The 27,953-nt window shown below is 41.0% G+C and overlaps 1 protein-coding gene across 1 annotated transcript in view; it reads right to left on the reverse strand.

Annotated features, from left to right (window-relative positions):
- Positions 1-27,581, reverse strand: part of LOC103893542 (follicle-stimulating hormone receptor) — a 94,709-nt gene extending 67,128 nt beyond the window's left edge. The window contains exon 1 of the mRNA XM_009272697.1: positions 27,365-27,581. Coding sequence (XP_009270972.1) covers positions 27,365-27,549 — 185 coding nt within the window. The 5' untranslated portion in view covers positions 27,550-27,581. The remainder of the gene's footprint in view (positions 1-27,364) is intronic.
- Between the last annotated feature and the right edge of the window lie 372 nt (positions 27,582-27,953).

Consider the following 27,953-nt stretch of genomic DNA (forward strand, 5'->3'; position numbering starts at 1 on the left):
GAAGCACTGGCACAGGTTGCCCAGAGAGGTGGTGGATGCCCCATGCCTGGAAACATTCAAGGTCAGGTTGGACGGGGCTCTGAGCAACCTGATCTAGTTGAAGATGTCCTTGTTCATTGCAGGGGGGTTGGACTAGATGACCTTTAGAGGTCACTTCCAACCCAAATTATTCTATGATTCTATGAAGGGAAAAAAACCCTCCAGAAAAATTAATATTCTTCCATCCAGTCCCACATGAATCCAGTGACAGAAATCGGACTGACCTCATCATGAAGGGATGGAGGACTGGATGTCATTATTCAAGTATCTGGTGCCCAAGGTACGGGTGATTAAAAAAATGTGGTAAATTACAAGATTAAAGAAGCGGACCATATGGGTCATTTCTGCTAAATGTCTCTAAAAAAAAGTGCATAGTAAACATATGAAGTGTGCACATTAAGCAAATCAATGTAAATACACTGTCTTTGTGAGGTTAGCCATTTACGTGTGAAATGATGTATTTTGCGTATTCATCAAATGAGTTCTCAGACCCTGGTCCCACAAGCTTTTTCTTGAACAACTATGAAGATGCTCTTTGGCGTAAATTCTCCACCAGAACTTACGCCTGCACAGCGTTGGTGCTGCCTCCTCCCAGCCCCCTTCCTTGGCAAATGCCCCCCACCACCGGCAATAACCTTGCACAACAAAAGACTGCACTGATTATCAGAAATTAGAGTAGTTAAGAAAAAAAAAATATTTCTACTTCATAAAGCATGGCTGAATTTAGATCTTTCAAAACACTCTTTAAAACTCATTTCTCAGATCTACTTAAGTCACACACAGTTAATCAGAAAGTGTGTGCATTGTAGAATTATCTTCCGTGGCTTATGTAAATTGCAAATTCATGATGTTAAAATGAACTATATCAAGCAGATACTATAAACTTTATTACTTAAGGACCAAAGGAAAATAAAATAAAAAGCCAAAAAGATTCGGTGACCACAATGCTAAATCACCAAATTCAGTTCCAAAGAAATAAATGAGAGGATTTTGAAGAACATTTTACTTTAATCTCTGAGCTAATAGACTGATGTTATCACCTTCTAATCCTCTACAGCAATGTGTATTTTGTCAAACAAAGATTTACAGTGAAATTTAATTTACTCTTTGTAATTTTTTTTTGGTTGTTTCTTTGTTTTTGCTTCTTGCTTTGGAGATGTGCTGGAGGTTCCAGCACAAGCAACAGATGAGTCTTTGCTTTACATCAGGAGAAGACAAAATGATTCCATGACCTATTATTTAGTGTGCTCTTGATTAAATGCAAAAATCAACAAAATCCTGCCCTGTTTTTCTTCTGTTTTTGTTTGATTAGTCAATGCAACAGTGAAGGACTATTTTGCTTTTCATGCTGTAATAGGAGACAAAGAGATACTGCAGACTGTGTCCCAGATGGTGTAAATCAATCAAGCTGTATCATTTTGGCCCTAAACTTTTGTCCTAATTCTCACTGGAATGAATCATGAGATTCCTTTGAGCTAAATGCAATTTAATTTAAATTTATGAAGAACATTTGTAAGCCCCCAGCTCATTGAAATAGGTTCACATTGCCATACGACTTCACTATGACTAGGGTCTGGTTCTAGTAAACATCTCACTAGGAAGGGGCATATGCAGATATACATGAACATGAAAGTATTTTTCCTCATCAGCTGCCTAGGTGGAAGATCTCTGTAATCTATTAAGCAGTTTGTAGCTGCTTTCAGACGTAGCTATGGTTTCCCTTTCCTAACAGCAGGCGGAGAGGAGTCCAAAACTCATAAATCGGACGCTAAAACATCAGTCTTCAAAAACCTTCAAGCTAAATACAAAAAGATTGGTTTTATTTGCTTTCTGGTTTTAACATCTTTAGAGTGCATTCATATCATGCTGCAAAGCTATTTTCAACACTCATGAGGCTTTAATTTAAAAACAGAGAAAGATTTATATTAGTTGCCTCAATTCCAGGAGGTGCTGAGGTTGGGACTTCATAAGGCTGACAGGATCACGAGGAACGGCACCAGCAGTGACAAAACACCGCTCCCACCATCCTACTGGCTCGTCTTTTCAGAGAGCTACGCCATCATCTTAAGGGAAAACCAAAGCTAAGCAGAATATTTTTCCAATAATGACTATTCATGTAACTACAGGTTCATTTCAAAAAGGGGACCCTGATGGCACAGGCGCACTTGAATAACGGAGGAAGAGCTTTGCAATTCTTTTTTTTCAACCGAGACATGATCCACGCATTTGAGAGTCTGAGAGCCCCTACTTTATACACATGTAAATTGAATTACGAGAGAGAGACTGTAATTGCTTGCTAATATGCACAATCTGGCTTAAAGGATCTAATCACTGCATTCACCTAATGTGCTTAAATCAGATGTTCATCCCCTTCAAATGCTTGTGAAAGGACAAGTTATCTAGACTGTGCAGCTGGTTTATTCCTTTTGTGGGATAATAAAAGCAAGTAAAGGTGAGTATTCCAAGGAAAAATTAGGCAATATACATTTTATGGGGAAGACAGAAAACAAAGATCCCCTCCCGAGTTTCAGGCTGTACTGAGCCTGGCTAGGAGAGAGTTAATTTTCTTCATGGCAGCTCATACGGTGCTGTGGTTTAGATTTTTGACCAAAACCATACTGATAACACACTAATCTTCTAGCTTTCGCTGAACAGTGTTTGCACAGCATCAAGGCCGCCTCCTGTTTCTCACTTCACCCCCTGCAGTCAATAGCCTGGGGGGTGGCCTATAGGTTGGGGGGGGCACAACCGGGCAGGTGACCCGAACTAACCAGGGAGATATTCCATACCGTATAATGTCATGCTCAGCAATACAAGGGAAAACCATTCTTCTGTCTGACTGAAAAATGCAGGATAACCCTGGGAGGGTGCACATCCTCCTTTCAGGTATGCTACTCGAGAATCTCTTCAGGTCTGGGAATGATGTAAGGGGCATCTCTGAGAAAGAAAATATTTTGGTTTGTGCACTGTTAAACAAAGCAATGTACGGACAAAGTAAATACAATTAGAACTGCGATAGTAAAGTTATTAACCATGTCCATCTTCTTTGCAGGTCTGAATCTAAAAGGCAATATGTGCAGTAGCTCATGAAAAATCACTCCTTAATCTTTACCAGTGGCCTCCCTTAAAAATCGATTTCCTTTTCTTTTTTGAATTAGATTAAAAGGATAACGAATAGTACTGATGGCATTCCTATTCTAAATTTAGTGAATACTTGCTCGGCGTAATAATGCCATCCAGCCACAAAAAGCTGAAAGGAAGTATTTTAAGATCACACAGCAGATGTCCCATTGGCATTTCACTTGTAGAGTGCCCACAAAACATGGATAACAAAATGCCTGTTTCCCCAGCAGAGCTGTGATGCTGCTCACACAGGCACACAGCGAAGTTGCTGTGGGATTTGTTTTTCCCCTGGGACCTTGATTAGGTCAGCTAATAAGTTGCACACAGTGCCCCTCAGCAGCTAACAGCTGATAAGGAGAGATAAGGAAGGACAGAAAATTGTTGTGAGGAAAAAAAAAAAAGCATCTAAAAGACTGCAAAAATGGTCAAGGAACACGCTTGTAAAGCTTACTCTCCCTCCCCCCTGCCTTGGTTTTCCAAAACCATGGTATGTTTAGTCTCAGCACTGATACACTTTTCACTTCTGGACAAAGCATACACTGTCCTCAGTAACGCTGTACATCCCCCCACGATGCTGCAGATAGCTTCTTTCTGAGGTCACACGTGCAGGCAGTTAAAAATAAAGCTTTTAAATACCTCTGCTTGAATAGGGTGGGATGAATCTGGAGATGGGGGATTAAAAAAAAAAAAAAAGATGGAGGGGGGGAAAAAAAAAAAGAGAAAATTGCAAAATTCCAAATCAGAAAAAGAGATGCAACACCAGGACTTTTACTCGATCTGAGGTGTTTAATGGTCTACACTTAATGCAATTATTTAACTGTACTGAGGCTGGGTTGCTTTACGCTGAGATAAAGCTGGAGAGGAACAGAGTTGTGACTATTCAGACCAGTTGCCTGTGTGTGTTAACTCATTTTGCAAAGTGTCTGACAAACGATTTTGTTGAAGATTTAGATGCAACACCAGGACTTTTACTCGATCTGAGGTGTTTAATGGTCTACACTTAATGCAATTATTTAACTGTACTGAGGCTGGGTTGCTTTACGCTGAGATAAAGCTGGAGAGGAACAGAGTTGTGACTATTCAGACCAGTTGCCTGTGTGTGTTAACTCATTTTGCAAAGTGTCTGACAAACGATTTTGTTGAAGATTTAGTGCAAGTAGCAGTAACGCACAAGATATGGAACAAACACAAATGTCATCTGCCCTGAGCAGACTTACTGCAGAGCACCCTCTGACACAAGGACGTTGGTCCCTTCAGTGGATCCGGGTGGCTGCCAAGTCAAAGGGCAAAGTTTGCGCCTGCACCCTTGCAGCAGATAAAGCAGACAGCAAAGCAATGCTGTCTTGGCAGGAAGGATCTCCTCCATTCTTTAAGCTTGCCCAGAGCTTGAGCAAAGCAAAGCTGGAGCTCTGGATTCCTCTACAGTACGTACACACAGAGAAAAAAGGTTTGCCACCGAGCACAAATTACAACAACAAACAAGTCCTCTTTAGGCCTATGAGCAGAATCACAGTTATCATGTTCGCATCCGGGAAGAGTTTAACTGCTAGTAATGAGTTACCCACAAAAAAGGCCAGCAGTAAGCTTGAAAGCACAGTTAAAATTGCTTCTATTAATGTCAAAGGCATGCTGTGAGAAGTGTTTTGTGTAAGATAAATAACACAAGTGAATGAAGTTATCCCATCTTGGTTACAGAGAGCCAGAAAATCGTGATTGCCTTATTTTTACAAATAGCTATACTTTATTAGTATCGATTATCCTGTAAGACACTACACTACTTTTAGAAGAACACATCCTCATTCCTCACAGCTTACTTATGTGGGCCTTTGAGAAATGTACAACATGTGATAAATGTGCAACTTCCTTAAAATCTGACCTTGATATCTGCAACCATCTTTATGGTGAGGAGCCATTAAAAATTCCTTCACTCTGAGCACACTCTCAGTGTTGCATCTATTTATATTAATATCTCTGCATACTTTCCTAACAAAAGGAGCATTGTACAAGTACTGGGTATTTTGTTATTGCACAAAGAGTGTTTTACTTTGTGTTCTTTCCCATACGCAAGTTGTCAAGGCAAATAGGGTTATGGAAATTGTCCACAGTCCAACCAGATGGGGGCTTTTTAGGTATTGTCTTCAAAACTTTCTTCCCCTCTTTTGATTCAGAGCAAGAATAGCCATCCTGCTCACTCACAGCCAGTCACTTCAACTCTTTTCCTGTACCAAGAATGTGTCAAAAAAGATCTTATTCCGCAGCAGGGAGAGAACAGTGGTTTGTTCATCAGCTGAGGTCGTAGCAGAAAGGTCACAAGTGTTCTTTACATGTAGTGTTTCTACCTCTAAGACCTTGGGACTTTCTATGTTGGCAGGCCCTCCATACATGATGCTATTTTTATTGACTGAGACAAATTGTCCAGGGACAAAATTCCTTAAGTTCTACGTTGAATGCCTTAGTGAAGGTAAAAGAGAAAGAGAAAGAGAAAACTTTTCTGCAAAATGTCTTGCTGAACCATTGCTGTTTAGCAAAACACCAAATAACTTACCTCTGTCATTTTATCTTGCTTGACAAATTCATTAGAAAGAGCTAGTGTGCTTTTTACCTCCTTTCTCATCCATATCCTCATAGGCACTATACCTACGATGCTTAATGGGACACAGCTGAAATATCACAGAATATTAATAAAATAAAAAGGAAGAAAGATACTCACTGTTACAGTCCCTAATTAGCACAGACAGCCTAATAAGTAACAGGGTCCCCACCAAATATTTGGATTAATTTGGTTACATCCAAAGGCTTGTTTGAAGTTGTAATGAGATATCTGATACTCCTTGACATCAGGGCAGTCAGAAACCATTTAAGGAATAGCACTTGGAGACTTGATCGTACTCTTTTTTCCTCTGGATCCGAGTATGAGCTTTGTAAAAGTAAATATTCTCTCTGCTATCTAATACGTGCTGTATTTTCCAAAGAGCAGCGTGAGTGCCAAACACAGCTAACTCAACTGGCAGTCTTGGGAAAACAGCACCTCCCAAAGGAGGGGTCCTGGATGCAAACGGCACGTACTCCGCTGCTCTCAGGGCACCAGCTAGACTTGTGCTAACATAACTATACTGAAATACAGAAATATGCTGGGCCTATGCCATATGGTCCCACTTCTCTCCCACTGTGGCAAGTGGAGCATTTCCCGCTTTTTACATACTGAAGTGCACATTTAAATTTTAAACACTTGTGTTTTGAAATAACACAAAAAGTAACAAAGGTGAAAAATCCCCACCTTTTGTTAGTCTAGCGCCATGCAAAGAAACAAAACCTCCTGCTCATCCCCTCTGGTCATGCCTTCCTCTAATCTGAATCTCTCCGCTGACTATTTCCAGGGGGACAGAAGCTGGCTCCTGGAATTGCTGCTGCCTGTGCAAGAGGATGAACCACACAGCACACTGAGAATGGGAGCACCCACAAGATTAATGTGAGCAACAGGCTCCTGCGTGTGTAAGAGAGCTCGTAGTCCTTCCACTGTAAGGCACTTTGCACATTTTATTCAAGTCCTGTAAACATTCCCATTTACTGCCATTGCTCACCATGCATTCCCACGTCACTGGTGGTCTTCCTAGCCACACAGTCTCCCTGTCAAGAACTTCTCTCGGCTCATCTATTAGCGATTGCTGCGGAAAACATTCACAGGGATATTTTTGCAGGGATTGCAGGTGGATGGATTCTTTCAGTTTCATCCTGCACTCTCTTGAGAGCATCTCTTCTCCCTCACAGGCTTTCTCTGTTATTGAGTTGTCTTCCCCATCACCAATTTGATAGAAAGGGAATGACAAAGCAAGGAATCCTTATTACTTCTCCTTGTACTAAAAAAATTAAATAATTATGTTTTCCTATTATTTTAGCAAGAATTAGCTTGCCACTGCAAATGCTGAGTTTATTTATCTACCTTCCACTAGCCATGGATTTACTTTCACATGTTAAAATGATGTTCCTGAATAAATACAACACAGCAGCTAGTGTACCAGTATCCTTAAAAATACTAACTGTACTATTTCCTTTGATATTGACAGGTGTCTTTCCAGTAACACACAGGGCAAAGCTTGCACTGGAGTAAAGCATGGATCTTTAACGCATTTGAAAGTGAGTATTCTTGTTTCAGAAAGATGCCAGCTTGGTCACACTGGCAACTGAAACACTAGCTTACGTTCAGAATAAAGATGTGCTTAGTGCTTTCACCTTCAGAGTGCTTCTCGAACATGAACCCTCTATGGAGCACTCAAAAATAATAAACATACACGGTCCTCTTAAAAAGGGTGACAGAACGGTGAAATAGAGACGGGAGAAACTTGACCTGCTCATGGCACAGCTGCAGGTTATGAAAAACCTCTAGGAAAGAGCTTAGCAGTTATGCCTGGGAAAATATATCCTTTGCAACATCTAACCTCAGTGGATGAAACCTAGACTTCTGCCCCCTTCCTACACTCTTTTCCATCAGCTCCCTTGAATTGACTGTGTCATCAGCTCTCTAAATGACTGCGATAGGCATCTTCTTGTGTAAAATAGGATAAAACTTGACTGGAAGAAACAAGGACGGATTTAACAGTCATCTAAGTGAAGGAAGGTCATGAATGGCATCCCACGGAGACCTGCGTGGGGCCTGCATACCATAGTCATAAGCGATCTGGAAGGGGAGTGAGGAGCAAGGTGACAAACATGTATGATGACCAGGGTGGTAAGACAAGAGCTGGGTGAGAAGATTTGCAAAGCAGAAGGAGTTCAGTCTTCACACAGCATGTACTTCAACGATGCAACTCCTTGCTACAGGATACTGTGGATGGTAGACATTCAAGAAGAAATGGATAAGTACATGAAAGCAAAATATGTGAAGAGGGTTGACTACCAGGATGTCACTCTACTCAAGACGTCCCTGAGCCAGGCAGAGCTGGAGAGGTACACATCTCTCTGCTGAGATACACATCAGAGCAGCAAAGTGCCTGCACTGCAGCCAGCCTGGGACAGCTCTGCCAAAATGGGGAGACATACCCAGATCAGCACAAGCAAACACCACCTATTCCGGCACTCTTTGAAACAGGTGATCTCTGTCTAGATTGAAGTGTTGAAGTATTCTTCAATATTTACAGCTAGTGCAAGTTTTTGTACATTGCATAAGAAGGGGTTGCTCCTTACGTTAAAACAATTCAATGATTAGTCCCCTCCCTTTGCCAGATCAAAGGACCCTTCAGCATTCTTTAATAATAAAATTATTAAAAGAATGTTTCAGCTCTCCACAAATTCTTTCACTAGGTCATTTTGATAATCTTTGTAAAGTCAGGGGAAATGCTCTGCCACTGCAAAATCTCAAGTTGTCCCTTACTGTCCTCCCCACCCCCACTTTGGGAGGTAGATTATAAAGCAGACTCAGGCTCATAACACTCTAAATGCTTAAGGGTTTTGTGTCACTTGTTTGCTGCACTCTTTTTCTAAAACCTTCCTCCCCCTTCTCTATGGTTAAAAAAAGCAGTGGTTCACATAGCCTTTGAATAGAGGGTGCAGTTCTGATCCCTTTCATCTCAAAAAGGGTATATGAGTATTGGGAAAGGTTAAGAGGAGGGCTATAAAACTGATCAAAGACATGATATAGCTTCCATAAGAGGAATAACCAGTTTGGCTGGGACTTTTCAGCGTGGAAAGCTTAAAGGGATGCTAGAGGTCTACAAAATGACTCAGAGAGGGTGGGCAAGGACTGCTTTATCAGCTCTTCCATTACAAATACTAAGAGATGTGGCCAGAGGCAGCTAGATTCAAAGCAAACAAGAGGACCTGGCTCTTCACGCAGTGCACATGGACTGCCAGAACTCCTTCAGGCAGCTTGCCTGGGTGCAAGAAGCTGATGTGAGCTCATGGGTAGAATGTACAAGTAATTTGAGGAGAGATAAATTAGGGTTACTAAACAAACAACAAGAATTTCAGGCAATCCCCTGGGCTGGAATAAGTTGGCGGATGGAGGAGTATTGTGGTAATACATCTTAAACGCTTGCCCTATTCTTACTCTACCCTTAGCAGCTCTTAAGAATCCCTGTTGTATACGGGATACTTGATCCACCTCACCATAGCCATGGCTTATATTGCAGGGCGAGAGCAGGCAAAAGAGGGGCTCCCTTCCTACAGAGGAAAAACTGATCGTCGTCTGCCTCTGCTGGGCTATACTCGTGGAGGCCTGGGGGCAAGGCAGGGGATTGTGGAAAGAGGATCTAGCATGCCCTTGGTTGGTGCTGATGGGCCAAATTTGAGCTGCTGACCACTCATAGAAGATCCATGCTGGGCTATACAACATCTCTGTGAAGCTTTGGGGCAAGATTGCATCGTTAAGAAGCTGGGGGGGCTTCGCTTTCTTACCGTATCTGAACAGCTGCGGTTTTGCTTAAATGTTGGTTGTAGCAAGTATCCAATCAATACTCTACCTGTGGCTCTCAAGTCAAAACAAAGATATCTTCCTACTGCACTACATAAGGCATTTCTAACCTACAAAGAAATATTCAGTAATACTGACTCCATCTTTCTGTGTCCATATTGAATCTGAAGTAAAGCGTAACGTTTTTAAAAGCAGACCAAGGCTTCGGAGACTATTACCTTATGCCTGTTTTCTTTATGATGATATCTAGGCTTATGTTTTGTCTGATTGATTCCAGCTGATAGTTATGACATATTGCAGAAGAAATCACAGGCTTTAGACTGTGAGGATGACCAAGCAGACCTCAGGATAAATTAGGAACAGACTATGAGGTTTTTTTACTGTGGCAAGAATACATTACAGCAGCAAACACAAAGAGATGCAGTAGACACGATATGCAGTCCCTGCGCAAGCAGGACACCCAGCTGAAGAATTTGAAGGTTGAAGATTTAAACAATTGTGTTAAACTAAGGGAAAGAAGGCTACAATAGCATCACCAGCAAAATGTACCGACAGTAAATAAATACCACTAAGTCACTAAATGCTGATCCTTGGCCAGAGACTCAAATCCAGCTTGGTGCTAAAAAGTGCCTAGCTCCTTAAGGTTTTATTTTTCATCTGTTTTTAATAGTAAGAGCTTTATGTGATTTCTCTAAGTCTGAATAAATGTATTTATTTTTAGAGAACTAACCCCCAGCCCTTAGACAAACCTGTGCTTCCCAGGAACAAGTAGGAAAAGGATTTCCTCTGCTGGCCCTTAATTCAGGAACACAGTAAGTCCTGTTAACTCCAGTATGGCAAGATGAGTACATTTGAGCAAATACTCAGATTTCTTTTCTGGCATAAAGGTAGTGCTTTGATTAAAGACAATAGCGAACAATACACAGTGGGCCACCATCTGAGCAAAACCTGCATGAATATGAGCCAGGTAAACTTTCCTGAGCTCACTTCATATATCAGAAAAAGGTATCTAGACCTCCCTGCTCTCACCGGAGGTGTGAAATTAAATGTCTTTTTTCTCAGAGAGCAACAGAGGACAAAAAAAATGAAACACAGAACAGAACTCTGCTTGAAAACACAGTGAAAATAAATCAGCAGTGAATGGATTAGCTTCAGATCAGACTGCCCGGAGCAGCCTGATCTGGAACAGCAGAGCACTCAGGGCTTGTGTTTTTTAAATTAGTTTTAATAAATAGAATCAATAGCTCAAATTATGAAGAAGGACAAAAGCACAGATCAAATCGATTAAGGCTGTAGTTTATCGTTATAAGCCAAGGGGTGTCTTCTCTTGTCTGTATGAGATAAGGTGGTACAAGAATCCACTTGCAGCTTTTCAGTATCTCTCCCAGAACGGCTGTACGTGGAGTTGGATACAGAGCCTGAAAATGCTCCTGGTTATCCAAACACAAACACAGCCTCCCTTTCTTTTTCCTTTTCCCAGCAGGGGGAAAAAAAAAAAAAAAAAAAAAAAAAAAAAAAAAAAAAAAAAAAAAAAAAAAAAAAAAAAAAAAAAAAAAAAAAAAAAAAAAAAAAAAAAAAAAAAAAAAAAAAAAAAAAAAAAAAAAAAAAAAAAAAAAAAAAAAAAAAAAAAAAAAAAAAAAAAAAAAAAAAAAAAAAAAAAAAAAAAAAAAAAAAAAAAAAAAAAAAAAAAAAAAAAAAAAAAAAAAAAAAAAAAAAAAAAAAAAAAAAAAAAAAAAAAAAAAAAAAAAAAAAAAAAAAAAAAAAAAAAAAAAAAAAAAAAAAAAAAAAAAAAAAAAAAAAAAAAAATCAGGAAATGAATCCTTTGTCCTGAAGATAAATGTGGGAATTTACAGGGAGGACGGAACTAAATAGACAAAAAAGCACAAAGTATCCTTCATTATACATGGGATTTAATGCTCAGGTGAAGAGATTCTTGTTCAAATCACTGGAAAAGTGTCTTTCCACATATTTAGGAAGGGGTGATGGAGAGCATTCAGGAGTTCTCTCTACCCAAAATAGTCAGCCAAGGATTATCCACTGGAGGGAAGCGAGGGGGATGCATTAACTGCAATCAGGTTTTTGGCAACGGGAGCGGGCATTTGCACACAGGCACCTTGTTTTCCTCTTTTTTTTTTTTTGTTTTTTTGTTTGTTTTGTTTTGTTTTGTTTTTCCCAGAGGGAATTTGCTCCAGGGAAGCTGCAATGTTTCATTGCAGGGCCAGCTGCTCTAACACAGGGCCGGGTCACTGAGGAGCAGAGCAGGAGCGTGCCAGCAGCAGGGTACCTGCTCTTGCACAGGGTGCCTTCGCCTGGGCACACAGCTGCACGGGTGCTCACAGCAAGAGATGGTCTCCAGATCTGTCGTGGGTACAGCACACAGACACTCCTGCAACACAACACACCACCTACAAGGGTAAGAGAAAATGGAGAATCCCAGCTGCCTCCTTACTCGGGGTCATAGGGGGATGACTCTACCTCAGATAAGCTTGTTTTGATTCATAGTGGCCTCCTCCCCCAATAAAGGAACCCAGGAAAAGCATATTGCAGCTCCAAACAGCTTTTCAAGTCTCAGTTAGACCCCAGGTCACCAGCCCATGTGGAGTGCTTGTACACTTCATCACTGGGACATCACCATGAGCTCCTCTTTCATCTCAGGGGTTTTATCCCAAACACCCCGAGCATCAGCTCTGGAGCACAAGTGCTGCCCAGGAAACCAAATCACTTAAAACCCCCCTTTTTCCCCCCCTCCAGTGTAACTTTCGTATTAAAATTAAGACAAGTACAAACTACCAGCCCTAAATTTATTTTGTGAAATACAGTATAGCTGAAGAGGGTTTTGGCATACTACATGACACCCTACAGGTGTGAGAACAATGCACAGTGCTGATAACCTCTGCTAACTCCCATTCATTCTCAGGTTGAAAAGCTGGCATCAATTACGTGGGCTCTGTGCCCACATATAGCACCTAAGAGTCTTTTTCATTATTGTGTTTGGAATTATAGATAAACAGCAAAAGGGGAATAATAATCTTATAATAATAGAATATATGACAGATGTACTACTGAAAGTCATTCACATGCTCCAGTGATGAGCATGGTTCAAAGCCTATCTGGAATAGCCTTCTATCTTGCTAATAAATATTCAGAGACTTTTTATTCTTCAAGGACATAATATCGAACATCTGACAGAAAATTCAGTGTAGATCCATAAGTGTTTTTTATTACATTGCAATCGGAAGTAGATTTCATAATGTTTTATAGCAAGCAGTGCCTTTGCCAGAAGACACACAACTTTCTTGGCCAAAGTAGTCAGCTGTTAACTGCAAGTCCAACAAAATAAACAAAATACCAATTATGATTCAAGTGTAGTGTAAGTTATTTTCTATTCAGCGAGGAAGAATTGATTTTCCCAGCAGTGTCACTTACACTGTAATGATTATTGCACGTAAGACAACTTAAGAAAATGATGGAAAAACAAATTAGATGGGCTGCAGATCATTGGCTTATCTTGACTGCTCACCTTGAGGACAGAGTTAGGGAAACATAATATATAGTACCGGATGTCAGGGTGCTTGAAACCTCTGCTCTCCTTCCACCTCCCTGATATTTCATATTAAAATTTCAAACCAGAAATAAACATTTCCAGCAGGGATAAAGCATGAAGCAGCACATCTTGCCAATCTAAGGATGTTTGCTTAATTAAAAACAATGATAACTTGCTGTGACAGAAGATAATTAAAGGGATATAAATTGTATAAGAACTTGGCTTTGTCTAATGCTCTCATTTTATATACACATCTATTCATGAATCATATGAGAAAAATGTTGCCACAGCTCTGTGGCTTTTGTTAGCTGACACTTCAGTACTGGGTCCAATATTATGGCACAATCTAATGGAAATCAGTAGGAATTCTTCCACGGATTTTGCAGCGTGTATTGGATGGACCTTTTATCGCATGCATAAGCCTGAATAATGGGAGCAGAGGTTAACCAATCAGCGACACAATGATAATCTCTTTATGCGGAGATGGAATCGTCCCAATCAGAGTTTGTAACAAAAAAATGAGTTGGCCTCACATTCTTCTCTGGCGACATCCACAATCAGCCAAAGTACTGTACATTAAGTGCCGCACGTCTTATCTAGCTGATAGAATTCGCTGCAAGAGGCTCGTTTAACCATGTTTGGTTTTGCTTTAGGGCCAGTAAAAGTGACAGTCAGTGTCACCACCGAACCTGAAATGTCATTGCGAAGTTTCACACATACCCTTCCAGAATCATTAAGTTTTTCCTTAGATTTATTCCAAAGGTCTGCATCATTACTTTAAGATCTCCTCTAATTGCAGCTTCCTTGCAGGATCTCTTACTCTTTGCTCTGTTTTACATGGTAAAAAGTTTCTTAAGTTTTAAAGATGAGTTGGCCTTGCAAAAAATGAGAGAATGCATGAATTTGTAGTTGATTACTTTGTCAAGAAAATGGGCCACTACTTTATACCCCTTGAACTGTCGGGGTAGATGTAGTGCTTTCAGCTCTTTTGGTTATTTCATCTCACTACCCGACCACTTTTTTTCCTTTTTTTTTTAAAATGTAACATCTATATCTATTCCTGCAAATGGATTGTTCAAACAGCAGGCATGCTCTCTCTCTCAGATTAAGGCACACTTTTGGCAATGAGAAAATGAACGCTTGCTCTGAGTTTGACAGTCGTAAAGGATGTTTATTTCCTAGGGTTTTGTTTATAAGACTGAAGCATTTAACAGATTATTTTATGCTGCTTTTGGCAAAAGTCACGGTTTGTATAAGTCCTACTGTCATTATTGTTCACTAAAACAATATTTAGGGCCCATATATTGGGTTACAGAAGAGCAAATAACATGCAATGAAAGTATAGAAAGACACAACCAACTTACTTTCTGCCTTTGTGTACGCTTTCTGATTTTCCTATCTCCTTCACTCAAGGGTAATCCTCTGAAACACACAGATGTTTCAGCTGATTATCCCTTTATCTGGCAGAAGTAGCTTCTGACATAGTGAGTATTGCTATTTCAGCATTGAGATAGCAGGGAATGGTTAGTGATCAGTTTGACACCTTTTTTTCCCAGAAAGTATCTTCCATCATCACCTCTTCAATAAGATGAACAAGAGGGAAGAACATTCGGATGACCATACAAGCCAAGCATAACTTGGAAGTATGTTGTTAGGCAGGCTAGCAGAGGAAGCATGGTCATTGGGTTCTGTTACAGCAGCTACTGAAATACAGATGATGCTGGAAAAGGACTTTCCAACTGGTAGAACTCAGCATCATGGAAACTCCTACAGTGATGCTATACTTGATGGTGAAGGTGAAATTTAGACCTCCATACAGTCTAGGTGCGCCTTCTTCCTTCTTTGGAGTGTTTTAAGAAAAGCAGTTGACATCATATGGAAGATTAAGGCTTCTGGGACTTGCGGGCTTCTAGGGTCAAAAGCCAACCTGAATCAGCTGAGTTCAGACTAACAAAACTCTTGAGTATTTCTAAGCAACATAGGCTGAAGCCCAAAGCTGTTGTTCATAAAAGTAGGATGCTAGCATAAGGTGCTTTACAGAAATGTATAAACTCCTTTATACGATGAACATTGTAAAGATGTACTCTAGCTGGCAAGTCTGGCACTGCTAATGAAAATAGCAGCCTGCCATCCCTCCAAAGCAGAGGTTGACAAGCTTTCTGTGGAATGCAGAAAATCTTCAAGGAGACGCAAGCAGGAACTTCTGCAGCACTCCCTGCCTCATCCCCTATTTTAGCTGATAACCACCACTACATGCGTTCAGCCTGGAGGACACTAAACAGATGAATCTACACCTAGAACCAAGGCCGCCTCTTGGCAGCCTGATGCGGAGGGGAAAAAAAATAAAGTATTTCAAAGCCTTGAACAAAGAGCCAGTCTCCCTGTTTTCTAGCACCGCCAGAGCGTTTCTTCCAGACAGCGTTCACGCCTCTGATGGACAAACAAAATGGCAAGCCCTAGCTGCTGCTGGTCCACAGCCCTGAAGCTACAAGGTTGTCCTCGCCAGACCAGGGTATCAGTAGGTCCAAGGGCAAGCACTCCTCGATGGGCGCTTCGTGGAGACTCACGTTTCCATGTCCAGCCCGTGCAGTACTCCTGTAAAGCCCTGGATAGACGTGCTTCAACTTTTAGGGTAAAGTGCTCAAAAAACAACCTGATTTCTGGGGTGTGGGCCCACACTGAGCTGCACCGATGTAATACAGCAATAACACGTACAGAAATGAAGGAAGCCAAAGTAATATTGTTCACTACATGAATACTGTATATAAAAAAAAAAGAATCCTGTAGATGCATCATTCTTATATTTATGAAGGGCTCTAGCTAAGGAGACATCTACAGATAGTAGCTAAACTCATAAAAGGGTGAAAACCTTCCAATTAGTGCTCCACAGCCAGCCCTGCTGACCATAACAGAGCCAACAGTTACCCGTAATTGAAAGGCCCACAAAAATCTCCACCTCAGCTGTCTTTAAATTACTGACTGTAACACTACTGTGAAATGCTGTTTTTCTAATACAGTGACAGAAACCGATACAAGAAAAGTACAGACATGAAGAAAATGGAAAAGGTGATGATGCAGAGGTACCATGTCAGTAAAAATATATTTGAGGGAAAAAACCCTGAAACTGTATACGCATCACTTGAACATTAAAAAATAGTAGAGCTATGACTTTGTACTGCCTTATTTAGGAGATTCAAAGCAGCACGCATGTGTTTCATGCCACTGAGCATAAAGCCTTCCTGTGATGAGAAATAGTTATTAGAATGGAATATAATTGTGCAAGAGGTAATTTTTTTTCTTTTTTTTTTTCTTTTGAACAAGGAAATAAATTGCCACGGGAGTACGGTCTGGTGAATAAGGTCCTGAAGGGGCTATAGTCCCAGCTAAACCGCTGATTTGTTACCCCGTACTCTTGGGAAATTGCTTGTCCTTTACATCCTATATCTTTGCTGTTTCTGTAATGGATAAAATTATGTTTACATACTTACCAGGAATGTTGTGAAATCTGTTAATATTTATAGAAAACTTTGTGAGCCCTAAGAAAATCTTATCATTTCCATATGGCCCATTAAAACAATTAAAATCTCCCCTAATAATTTAAAATAAATTTAAACAGTTGGCTAAATATTTAATTTGTGATTTCAACACACATTTTATTTTTCCCTAGAGTGGTTTCCTGTCTACCACAATAGCACAAAGTCCTGAATCTGCAAATACGTACAGATGGATAGTTTCACACCTGCGATTCGTCCCACCGGAAGGCAGTGGAGATGCTTGGGCAAGCAATTAGGATGTGTACAAACGCCAGTGGAATCAAACCCTAGATTTTCTTGTAGGGTATTCCCTCACAGGGGCCACTAACACTGATTTCAAAGGACTGAAGAATGAGGTCTGGGCTTCATCTGCCATGGCAACAATATACCACAGATAGGAAATTACAGCTCCTGGGATTTGGATACAGTGAGTATTTCCCCAAACCAGTAATTCCACCTGGAGAGAGTTGTTGTTCTGTCGGGGCATTTCTTGTTTTGCTGTCATTTTCTGACACAGTCTGTACTTCTTTTATGACTCCACTTGCCAAAAAAAGAAAAGCAAAAATTTCCATAGCAGCTCTGTTGGCCAAAGAAAACTTCAGGGATACGGCAGGTTTTTTAGCATCAACCTGCTGTCTTCCCATAGCAGGGGGGTTTATAGCCCCTCTTCTTATACCTTGCTTGTTCAGAAATTTCTGTATGTCTGTAAATAGTCCTGCTGGGAGACTGGACTCCAAGGAAAAACTCTTCAGAATTGATTGCTTCCCAATAGTTAACAAGAAGAAAAAAATAGATTTGGCTGATCTGTGCTCCTTTTTTGCAGCAGTGAAGAGACTGGAGGCGCCAGAGAAAGCAGTACAGGTAGTGCTTCCACTGCTGGAGCCAGATTTGCTTTCTTACCTCGGTGGCTGTCACAGTCATGAGCGCTTGCCATTGAATAGGGTGCCCTTTGACAAAGGCTCTGTCCTCAAACACGCTTACTGGGCAACTAAAGGCAGTAGCCTAATATATTTATATCATGTGATGGTACAAGTGAAAAAAGAAATCAAAGCTGACCCTGAAGTTAGCACCGAAATCCAAACTTCTCAAAGCCAAGGGTAGGCAAGAGTGTTACACCAGGGATCATTTCTAAGCACAAGGCATAGCACAGAATATAAAACCATTAAAAGGCTTTCAGAAGGTGTGTAAAGAAAACCATTATAATCCTCAGCCTGCCCACGTGACAATCCTTTTCAGTGAAGAAAACCAAACCCAAATAACTACTTATCACTTCTTCCCATCCCATGCTCCTGGTTTAGGAAAAAGGGACAGGCAGACAGTCCCTCCTTCCATTGCTACTATCTCCCAGCTGAGCCTTGGCCATTTTATCAGTTACAGCTACATATACATGCTTCTGCTTTTCATTCTCATCTTCCTTGCCTGTAGTCAAACCAGTAGAGGAAGAGGTTAAACACACTGACACTCCGAGTACATGCGCAGGTGTGCGCACGCACGCTATTCCCTTCATTCCTTGGAGTAAGGGTGAGGGGAGGTTGCTTTATGGGCATCCCACTGCATCCCGCTGTTTTATGTTCAGAACATAAATACAGGACAACAGAAACTCTCCTGAGAAAACAAGCGCCACTTTCTCTTCCAGACTTCACACAGTCAATCCAGTTCTTCATTGCACACTACTATTTCAAATAAAAAAAAATCTGCTGACCATCTTTTGAAAGTATATTCCCTACTCGTTCCACTCGCAAACAAAAGATGAATCAAACATTGAAAACTTGGAAGTTTTCCCATGAAATGTTTACACACGTAGTGTTTTTGGAAAACCACTGAAGATTCATAGATATCTTACAAATAAATATTTACAAATTAATTCCAATTAACTGACTGTATTTGGACAAGGATTCATGTCAGAAAGTACATCCTCATGAGTGCTATGGGGAAACTTTATGTCAGTAGGACCATTACAAGAGCAATGCTCCATAGGCGTTCACAAAACAGATTTCCAGGCAAATATGCTAAAATGCTGACTAGTAACTGCATTCTTGTGCAGATAAGGGAGCAGACAGAGGTGAAAGCTTCAACCCGCAGCTCACCCAGCGGGTACATGTTTAAAGTTGAGGCTGCGCTGTCTATAGCAAGTTTTGAATATGTTACATTCAAGGACATAGCATTATTTAGCTAATCCAGGCAAAGACAGAGGCTCAGAAAGCTCAATACGCTTATGAAAAACAAAGACTGTTTCATACTGAGTTGGGTTGAAGACTGTTTTCATTTCACTCAGAAACTTATCTCCCTCTGCATATAATAATAGTCTGTAAATTCTCCTCTAGCTAACCAGGAGCAAATACATCTGAGCGGCTTGATAAGGTAATGGGAGATAAAAAGCATCCATACCTTCCAGGCTGAGCTCCTGGAACACCTAAGGCTGTTTGGAGGAAAACATTAAGCAAAAGCAAACAAATCATAAGGTTTCCTGACCCTAGACCCCCAAAATCAAGGAAGCTGTACCTGAGTAAAGCCAGAAATTTGGCTCCTTATTACAGTGTATGCAAGACAATTAGAAGAAATCATTTTCTATGCTCTTATATGAAATCCAGGCTTGACTCGGACCTATAATTTGAAATAAGCTTCATTTTAATGACTTAAATTTCACTGCTAATAAGAGCAGTCCAATCAAACTACAGGCAAAGAGTGTGAAATAATTTACAGGTTTTGTCTGAAAAGGTCAAAGTCTTAAACAAAGAAAAGTGACTTTTCCTACCAAAGTGCTTGCCCCTCGCTGTGTAAAACTAATAGACCGCTATGAAAAATAATACCTGTCTTTTGTGCCCAAAGTATCTTGTTTACCACACACATATATTAATTACCAATCAGCTGCTGCCAAAATGAACAACACGTGGCTCACAGAGGTCCCCATCGCCAGACAGTGAAAATGAACTTAATTCTTTCCACTGAAGTTAATGAAGCTATGACAATTTAAATTATCCGTGAACCTACCCCAATTATCTTTTAGCTTGCCTCCACAAGGACACTCAGGAAAGTTAAGCAGAACTAACTAAAAAGCTGTCAAGTTAGAAGAGAGTGAGGGATGTTGAACTTTGCATGGATTTCTTTCGCTCCTCAGTTGGGTGTCTGACAGCTTTGTTTATTTTTCTTTGCTACGTTAGATAATTCGGTTTGGCTTTGCAGGACCCCCTCCTGCATACAAACTGCTGGCGCTTAGAGCAGCTATCCCCTTTGGGATGCATATTCACTTGGCATCTCTCTTCTCTGCAACTGTTCTCTCTGTTCTTGTTGCATTCCTCATCCACCCTCTTTTTTCACCCTTGTTAAGCTCTCCACATACCCAGTATTTTCAGCGACACACCAGCCTGGTGAGACCCCCCTGGCATCTGTGAAGGAAATCCTTGAGCTGCACAGCAGACTTTCTCCTGCTGGCTTATCATGTGACACATTTCGTGTGTGATACTCTTCTAGAAGAATTCAATTTGGAGCTTTTAAAGACATCTTCCGCTGGAGATCTCTTCTCTGTTACATCTTAGAAATGCTGCTGGGAAAAGCAAGTATTTGAGAAGTTTGGGGTTTTTTTAATTTTTTTTTTAATTTAAGAGGCATGGCCTGGGTTTTGAGGGAGATAATAAGCTTTATTTTTCAGGACTGCAATGCTGATTATGACTTTGCTAAGGGCCAGATCCAGCAAACGATTAACTCAAATTCCCAAGCTGTCATTTATAAATCTGAGTGAGGAGCTGAAAGCATATTGCATGGACAAATGCAGATACAGGGATAACAGATGAGTTGTCCTGGCTCCATGGCTCTTACAGTATAGCAGCTTGTACCCTGCTGGGTCAGAGCATAAGGGGCACACACACCCCTTTCTGCATCCCCCTCCTGTAAAAATAACCTGAGCTCCCTGTGTAAGGGGTGGGAGGGCAGCTCAGCGAAGCTGAACAACTGCAACAGAAACACAGGCACTTTAATGTCTCTCAGACTCTTAAAAGCACTCTTCAAAATTTTCCCCTAGAGCTCTGACTATGCTCTGCCCTCCCAGCTAGCAATAGTCACATCTGAGTATCAATAGGATTCCCTCGGCCAAAGTGTCTTGGCCTCCCTGGGTGGGATGAGAGATGAAGTTAATACATTTTAATATTAGAAAAGAGAAGGCAACAAAGTCTAAAATACAGCGTTTTAATTCTGTGCAGTGAAAACTGATGAGTTGTGAGAAGCTGTAGTAAGGGGAGTAAATGAAGCTAGGAAATCATCCATACTTTTGAAGAGTTTAGCATGGCACATCATTCAGAGCAAAGGAAATTAACTGCTGCATGACACCGGTGAATTCATGATTCCTCAGATCTGTGTGATTCATGTTCTTGTTGGAGAAGTAAAAGATAGACCTCCATCCTGCTTTGTAATGTCCCCTAGGCTTACCAACTTCTCCATTTTAACCACATTTTAGTTTAAAACTACTTATTTCTGATCTTACCAGGGCTTTTCTCTCTTGCTGTGCCTCTACACTGAACCTTGGTGTTTACCAGCTCACATCTCATGAATAACATTACTGTCAAACTCTCCTAGGTTATAATTATATGAAACAAGATTTGAATGGGGAGACACCCAAGATGAGAGACACCATATTCGAGACAAGAAAATGTAACACCTACAAATGACTAGTTTAATCTTCCAAACACTTTAGAAAAACATTGATGAAAATCTCATTCAACAGGCAAATTTTGATTCTTTGTAGTAAGTGAAGCAGAATATACCTAAAATGTCTAACAGAGAGGCTTTATTTTGGGACATGGAGCTGACCTGCCCCAGGAACCCATTTTGCCTGGTATCAGACGTGTGGGGATGTGGCACAGACCTTCTGTTTTTTGTGTGTGTATGCGAGACAGAGGCTGCCGGAAAAGCCAGAACTTTTACTTCAGGAGAATCTCTCTGTAGCTGATCGCAGTGAAGGGCATCAGCTGGCATAGGCCTTGGTACCCTCTCAGTGCCACAGGCAAACAAAGTAGCTGATCGCAGTGAAGGGAATCAGCTGGCATAGACCTCGGTACCCTCTCAGTGCCACAGGCAAACAAAATCAAGTCTTGTCTTTCACTGTGTTTCCCTAGAAAAAGCTTAGTGGTTTAACAAGTCATATACCTCCCACTAAATTTTCAGTGAATGCACTTTCATTTCAAAGATACATTAAATACCTATGCACAGATCTATACATCTTCAGACTCACTCATACATCTCTCATAGATGCATCAAGCTGCAGTCCTTATAATTCGGGTGAAAGTCATGCATATGTATTTATCGCCATAATATCACCAGTAAGCCAGCAGAGAGTACTGCACTACAAAGCAACTCCTATTGCGTGCAGCATACCTCCTCATGTTGAAAAGCTCCTGAAGCTTTGGAAACGGAATGTTTCTATAGAGATATGTACTTGGTAATTTATAGTAGCTGAGGATGTGCCCGGCAGAGTTTATTATCCTTCTTTAGTGTCACTTTCTTCCTTTTCTTTTTTCTCTCTTATGCTCTGCCTATTTCTTTTTATCCTCCCAATGAAAATGTCAAATATAGAATCCAGCATAAGCATTGGACCACTCCACCGATATACAGCCAGTGATCGTACAGCAACCTCTGTAGGTGCTTTCTGCTTCAAGGTATGAACTGATCGTAAATTCAGGAAGAGAAGAATGTAGCACTAACTGTAGACTTTTTTCTACCCTAATGGAAGCAAAGCTGGTTTAAATAATAAAAAAAAAGCTTTAGATAGCATGTAATATGCTCTCAATATGCTCTGCTGTGCAAATATTCTCATGCCCTTCTGATAATATGTGGGTTTATTGATTAACTATATGATTAACCACCGTAACACAGGGACTTGAAAGCTCCATGGGTCTTCATTTTGTTAGCTTACTTTATCCTCTCCGCAGCCTGTCTTTCTTAGATTAAGGTCAGTCCTCCAGTATAAACACCTGAGCAAGAACTGTAATTGTTTGCAGGTTTCAATGTAGTTTCAACTTCAAGTGTGAAAGCATAAAAAAAATCCTAATTGCAGCTGTCAATAACAGTGTGGCAGCTACTGTTCACATCATTCGCAGCTTCTGTTGCAGGGAAGCACATCTGACTCACTTAGTACGGAACACAGAACTTGTTATTTCAAGCCAGCCACTGTTTTAGTGGTCAGACATCTACTCAGCCTTGACTTGATAGTCTAAAATAAATATCCTTGAGCAATTGTACAAAAACACCTATGCAGATAGCAAGTAGAAAACCCCACTTTTTATAGTTTGCAGATGCTCTACATAACATACCTCCAAACTGCTCTGACAATGGCTAAACTGGTTAGTGAAGCCAGAGAACAGATTTTAAAATACAAAACACCGTGTGCTCAAGCCTAGGTCTAAATTATTTTACCTGCAGTTTCCCTCTCTCTTAGAGAGCACTTTGACAGATGGGTGCCAAATGATGGACCATCCCTGTCGTCAATTATTTCAGTCGTCTCAGTTGCTCCTTTCTAAAACTGGCACCAATCTCCTGCTGAGACCTCTGGCATGCTAACACGTTAAACAATTCCTTTTAATTAGCTGAGTCACACATCCAAGTTTGCAAGCTTTCTTTGAGGAGCCTCCATTCTCAAGAGATGTTTCTTATATCGTCTCCACAGTGTAGAAACAGTCAGGCAGAAGGTACCAACTGGTCAAAATCTACATGCTGCTGTGGGCTGCTTCACTTGTATGCCAGCTAAGGATGGCTAATCATCAGGGGAGTAAAGTTTAGGAGTAGGAGAAAATTAGGAAAGTAACTGAGTCGAAGGCAGTTTCTCTTTATAACAAATACAACATGACCAAATTTGATTTCCTGATACCTTTTTATCACAGCATTAATTACAGGATGCAGGTAAAATGCTGATATCGCTATTTCTTCCACATAACTCTGCAGGATTGCAAGCAGAATTGGACCACGCAGCCTTTTTCACCTCCCTTCTTAAGCTGCCTTGTGCTGCTGCTTTATTTTGTCAAATCAGAGGTATAGTCTACTGCCCAAATGGTTGCACCTGCCTGCTGGGATAGAGCTCTCTATTCCCCTGGGATACTGTAAGGGTGATTTCAAGCACTGCTGAGATGAGAAACCCAAAAGCAAGGAAGGGTGCTGTAAGAGAATGAGCAAGCTTTTCTTGGCATTTCTAGTTGTATTCCCAGTTCATATTCATGTTTCCCCTTAAAGTAGTTTGCTAAATCTTAAGAAGGATCCCTTCTATTCTGAGAACAAGTTATTTTTGTTTGCATTACTTTCTCAAAGCAAGATCTCTAATGACTAAATGAAATCTTAGTGAATACTGAGGCTGGATTACAAAGCTTGACACTGGATTTTAAAACTGTTTTAAATCTGCAAGGAATAAACTGCCTTAGGTCACTACTGAGTTGCTTCCCCTCTCTCACTTTGCAAGGCGATTAATAGTTAATACTTTTGACACAAATGAACCTAAGTTTCCCATCTGAACTTTCGACCTCTGATTTCTCATGGATTACCTCCAGAGCTGTAAGGCACAGCCATCTACATTTCTCACAGGCATTTCAGTATCTATAAAAAAAATGCCAAGAATACTTCTATCCAGCTCCTCTTCCAGGCAAAGATTATAAAGCAAAACAGCTAATAACCACAGCCTCCCCTGCAAAAACTCGGAGCATGCCAACTGCAGAGTGCTTGCAAATCTGCAAGGAGCAATGGACAAACCAAGCTGTAACTATCCTCTCATGAGATTTTGGCCTGTAAGTGAAAAAGTAGATGTGACAGCAAGAAGAGTAATGAAAACCCATGGTTTCTGATCCCTGCTCTGTTTCCACGTGGTAAGTACAAACCGAAATCCCTCACCGTAAGAGACTGCCAGCCCTCCCCTCTGCAACACCCTTGCTAAAGCAGATGCTAATCCAACCAGGAGCAAAACCCCAGCTCTTGTGCCATGCCACAGAGCTCCTGTTCACTGTGGAGCATAAGCTCTCACGGTCAGGAAACCAGCCACAAAGAAACCCATCATGGCAGCATGTGCCAGTGGCCAACCCTCAAAAAAAATAATAATACTAATAATTAAAAAATTCAGCCATGACAAAGAACAGAGATAATGGTTGTTGAAGGCGATATTTTTACCATCATCCTGAGTTTTCTTACCAAGTAACAGAGCTGGCTGCCACATGCCAGTGTCCCGACTTAAGAAACAGCTGTAGTGGAACAGAAACACACAGCAACAGAAGCGCTTGAGGCTTATCAGGCTCCCGTTTTCTCTCCAAAACTTTCACCAGCATGTTATTAAACATCTAAAAGGCACTAAGAAAGGACACTAGGATAGCTCAGGAAAGCCATCAAGACCACGTAAGAGAAGGTGAAGAGCTCTAAATGTACTGACGCCCCCCCCCCCTTTATGTCAAATGAAACCAGACCACATCTAGCACTCCCAGAATGAGCTCTTAAGTGAAAAAAGTACCTTGCAGGAGCTATGCTCAGCAAGAAGAAGTCTGTGCTTGTGTCCTCCTATACAGGGTCCCTAGACACCATGGCCATCTACGCTCAAGTTGCTACACTGATTTTAAAACCCTTTTGACTCATTGAGGCTTTTTGAAGAAACATAAAGTAAGCTTTTTCTGTTACAAACAGTGCATTTGCAACAACACCTGGAGCAGTAGTCTATTTCAGTCACCTGAATCACCCCACTGGGCACTCAGTGGAGAGGTGTGTAAGAAGGCACCTTTCTAGAGTCCCCCTTTGACCTTGAAGGAAAATCTGAGGTTTATGTGTCACTTAACAGCTCTTCAGCTAATGTAGCTGGCTTTAGTAACATTAACATTTGGTACATTCAAACCAACTCTGCAGAGTTTTCTTGGACAAATTCTCAAGCCATGCTGAAATCAGTCCCAGGTCTATACTGATTTAATGGGACCAGAATTACCTGGGCACTCATGGAGAGGTGTGTAAGAAGGCACCTTTCTAGAGTCCCCCTTTGACCTTGAAGGAAAATCTGAGGTTTATGTGTCACTTAACAGCTCTTCAGCTAATGTAGCTGGCTTTAGTAACATTAACATTTGGTACATTCAAACCAACTCTGCAGAGTTTTCTTGGACAAATTCTCAAGCCATGCTGAAATCAGTCCCAGGTCTATACTGATTTAATGGGACCAGAATTACCTCCCAAGGAACCAAAAGTTGGTGTAAGTGGGAAGAGAGTCAAGTCAAGAGATTCTAACTCCACTATTTTACGACACTGCCAGAAAAAAGGATTCACTCACTGTTTTCAGTCACACTAACATTGTAGTCAGCCTGTTTCAGAGAATACACACTCACGCTGAGGAACCCACAAGTTAGCATCCTCAACAAACCCTCGACAAGTTAACAAGGATCTGCTGCAAACAAATCCCATTTTACTAACAGGTGCTTTTTGGTGATATAAAACTCTACTTCTTTGCAGAAATAATTATGAACTGCTTTTGCTTAATCCCTAGAAGGCAGACCTTAACTGTGTAATCTAAAGAAAGAATCAAAGCAAAATTAAACAAAATTAGCAGTGTATGCCTGGAGCATGGTTCGCTCAGGATTTAGATGACCTAAATCACAGATGGATTATTTTTCCTTTTAGTTGTGAGAATGATTTAAACTTTTACTGACCTTCTGTGGTTAATTCAGACATTTTTCTCAAGTTTTCACTGCAGTCTACTTATTCAGTGAGCATAACAACCCCTCCTTCTGAACAAAACATAACTTCTGCCCTAGGAAAACTGTGGGATAGTAACCACGGATATATGGTGGTGTGTAAAATCGGGATGGGGTATATTTTTCCAACTAGTGACATATCCTTGTATCCTCCCTCCAAACTTGCCACTCCACTTATTAATCAAAGGGTTTATCCAGGACTACTCCTTTCAGTTTTGCTTCAGGTCCTAACGATGTCAGATGGCTGTGGGTGTAGGCAAGGGGTGATATAACTTGCTTTAAAAAAAATTAAAATGAAAACAATCATTTGCACAGTTACATACTCACCATTGCGTAAGCTCTTTTGCTCGCCTGTGCTACTGACACAGAAAACATCTGTCTTACAGTACTGCTCATGTTACTTCATGGAAAACAAAGAGAAGCTTTAAGATAGATAAAACTCTTCCTTGAGTAACGCAGTACGGTATCTTTATGTGGTTTACTCTCTCCAACTGCAGTCGTGCTGCTTGTCTGATAGAGGAGGGTAGCTTTCTGAATGTTTATCAGAGTCCTTTCTGTAATGCCTTCGTGATTTCAGAAAGAAAACATTAAGTTGCTTCTAAGCACAAACCTTTGGAAAGCTCCCTCAGTACAAATACAAGCGCTTGTCACCAAGTTGTTTGGGGCAGACAAGTTGCACTACACGTTTCGACAACGCTAAAGCAAGCTGTAAAGAAAGCTTAGGCTTTATGCTTCAAATTACTGTCACAGCACCAAGGAAGCTTGTTTAAAATTTAGTCTGTGCTTTGCATTATAACGTACCATATCATTTCTTAACAGAGATCTTAAAATGAGCACAATCAGAGTAACGAAGAGGAGCTTCAAGATGTAATTAAGCGAGTTTCGGAGGACAGGCTGTGCTTTCCAAACAGCTGGTGTAAGTCTCCCGAGCAACTCCCTACAAACCCGACCCTTGGCTTGCCAAGCAGCAGTTTGTTTTGAGAGTCAGCAACAAGGCTGCTGCTTGTAACCATTCCCTCTCCCTACTTACAGTTCGGTGGCATTGGCAGGGATGTCCCAGGGAACCTGGACCACCTTGCTCTCCTGACAAATGAAGACCCTGCCCGCGCAGCGGCAGGCGTGGTGCTGGCATCCCGAGCAGCCCGCCAGGAAAACCAGCAAACAGGCGAGGACTGGAGACATCTCTGCCTTCACATTTGTGCCCGTCTCCTTCATCTCAAAGGGAGAAATGCATAGACCTCCCAGCCCAACTCCCTGAATGGAAGATCCGCCCCAAAAGCTGGGACGAACCACGTGGCTCTTGGGGGATGACTTCTCAGCAAGTTTTGGTTCATGGCCCCAGATCTTTTATGACCTTAGAGTAGGGATGGAAAGAAGCAATGATGATTTTCCATGACAAAAGTATTTTATATTTTAAGTGGTGTTGAAATCACGGGCCCCAGCCGAACTAACCAGGGTGCTTTTGACGCACTGGGTATCTGCACTGGGAAAAGGTCCTTCCTTCTCAGCTACTCTATTTTGCATGTCTTCTTTGGTAAGACCAAGGGACAACAAAGCATTTTTACTTTCTACAGCCCAGGGAATTTTGTCCCTGAAGGAGAGGCACTATTTATGCTCCC

The sequence above is a fragment of the Aptenodytes forsteri genome, unplaced genomic scaffold, assembly GCF_000699145.1.
Source record: "Aptenodytes forsteri isolate BGI_AS27 unplaced genomic scaffold, ASM69914v1 Scaffold190, whole genome shotgun sequence".
Classification (NCBI taxonomy): Eukaryota; Metazoa; Chordata; class Aves; order Sphenisciformes; family Spheniscidae; genus Aptenodytes; species Aptenodytes forsteri.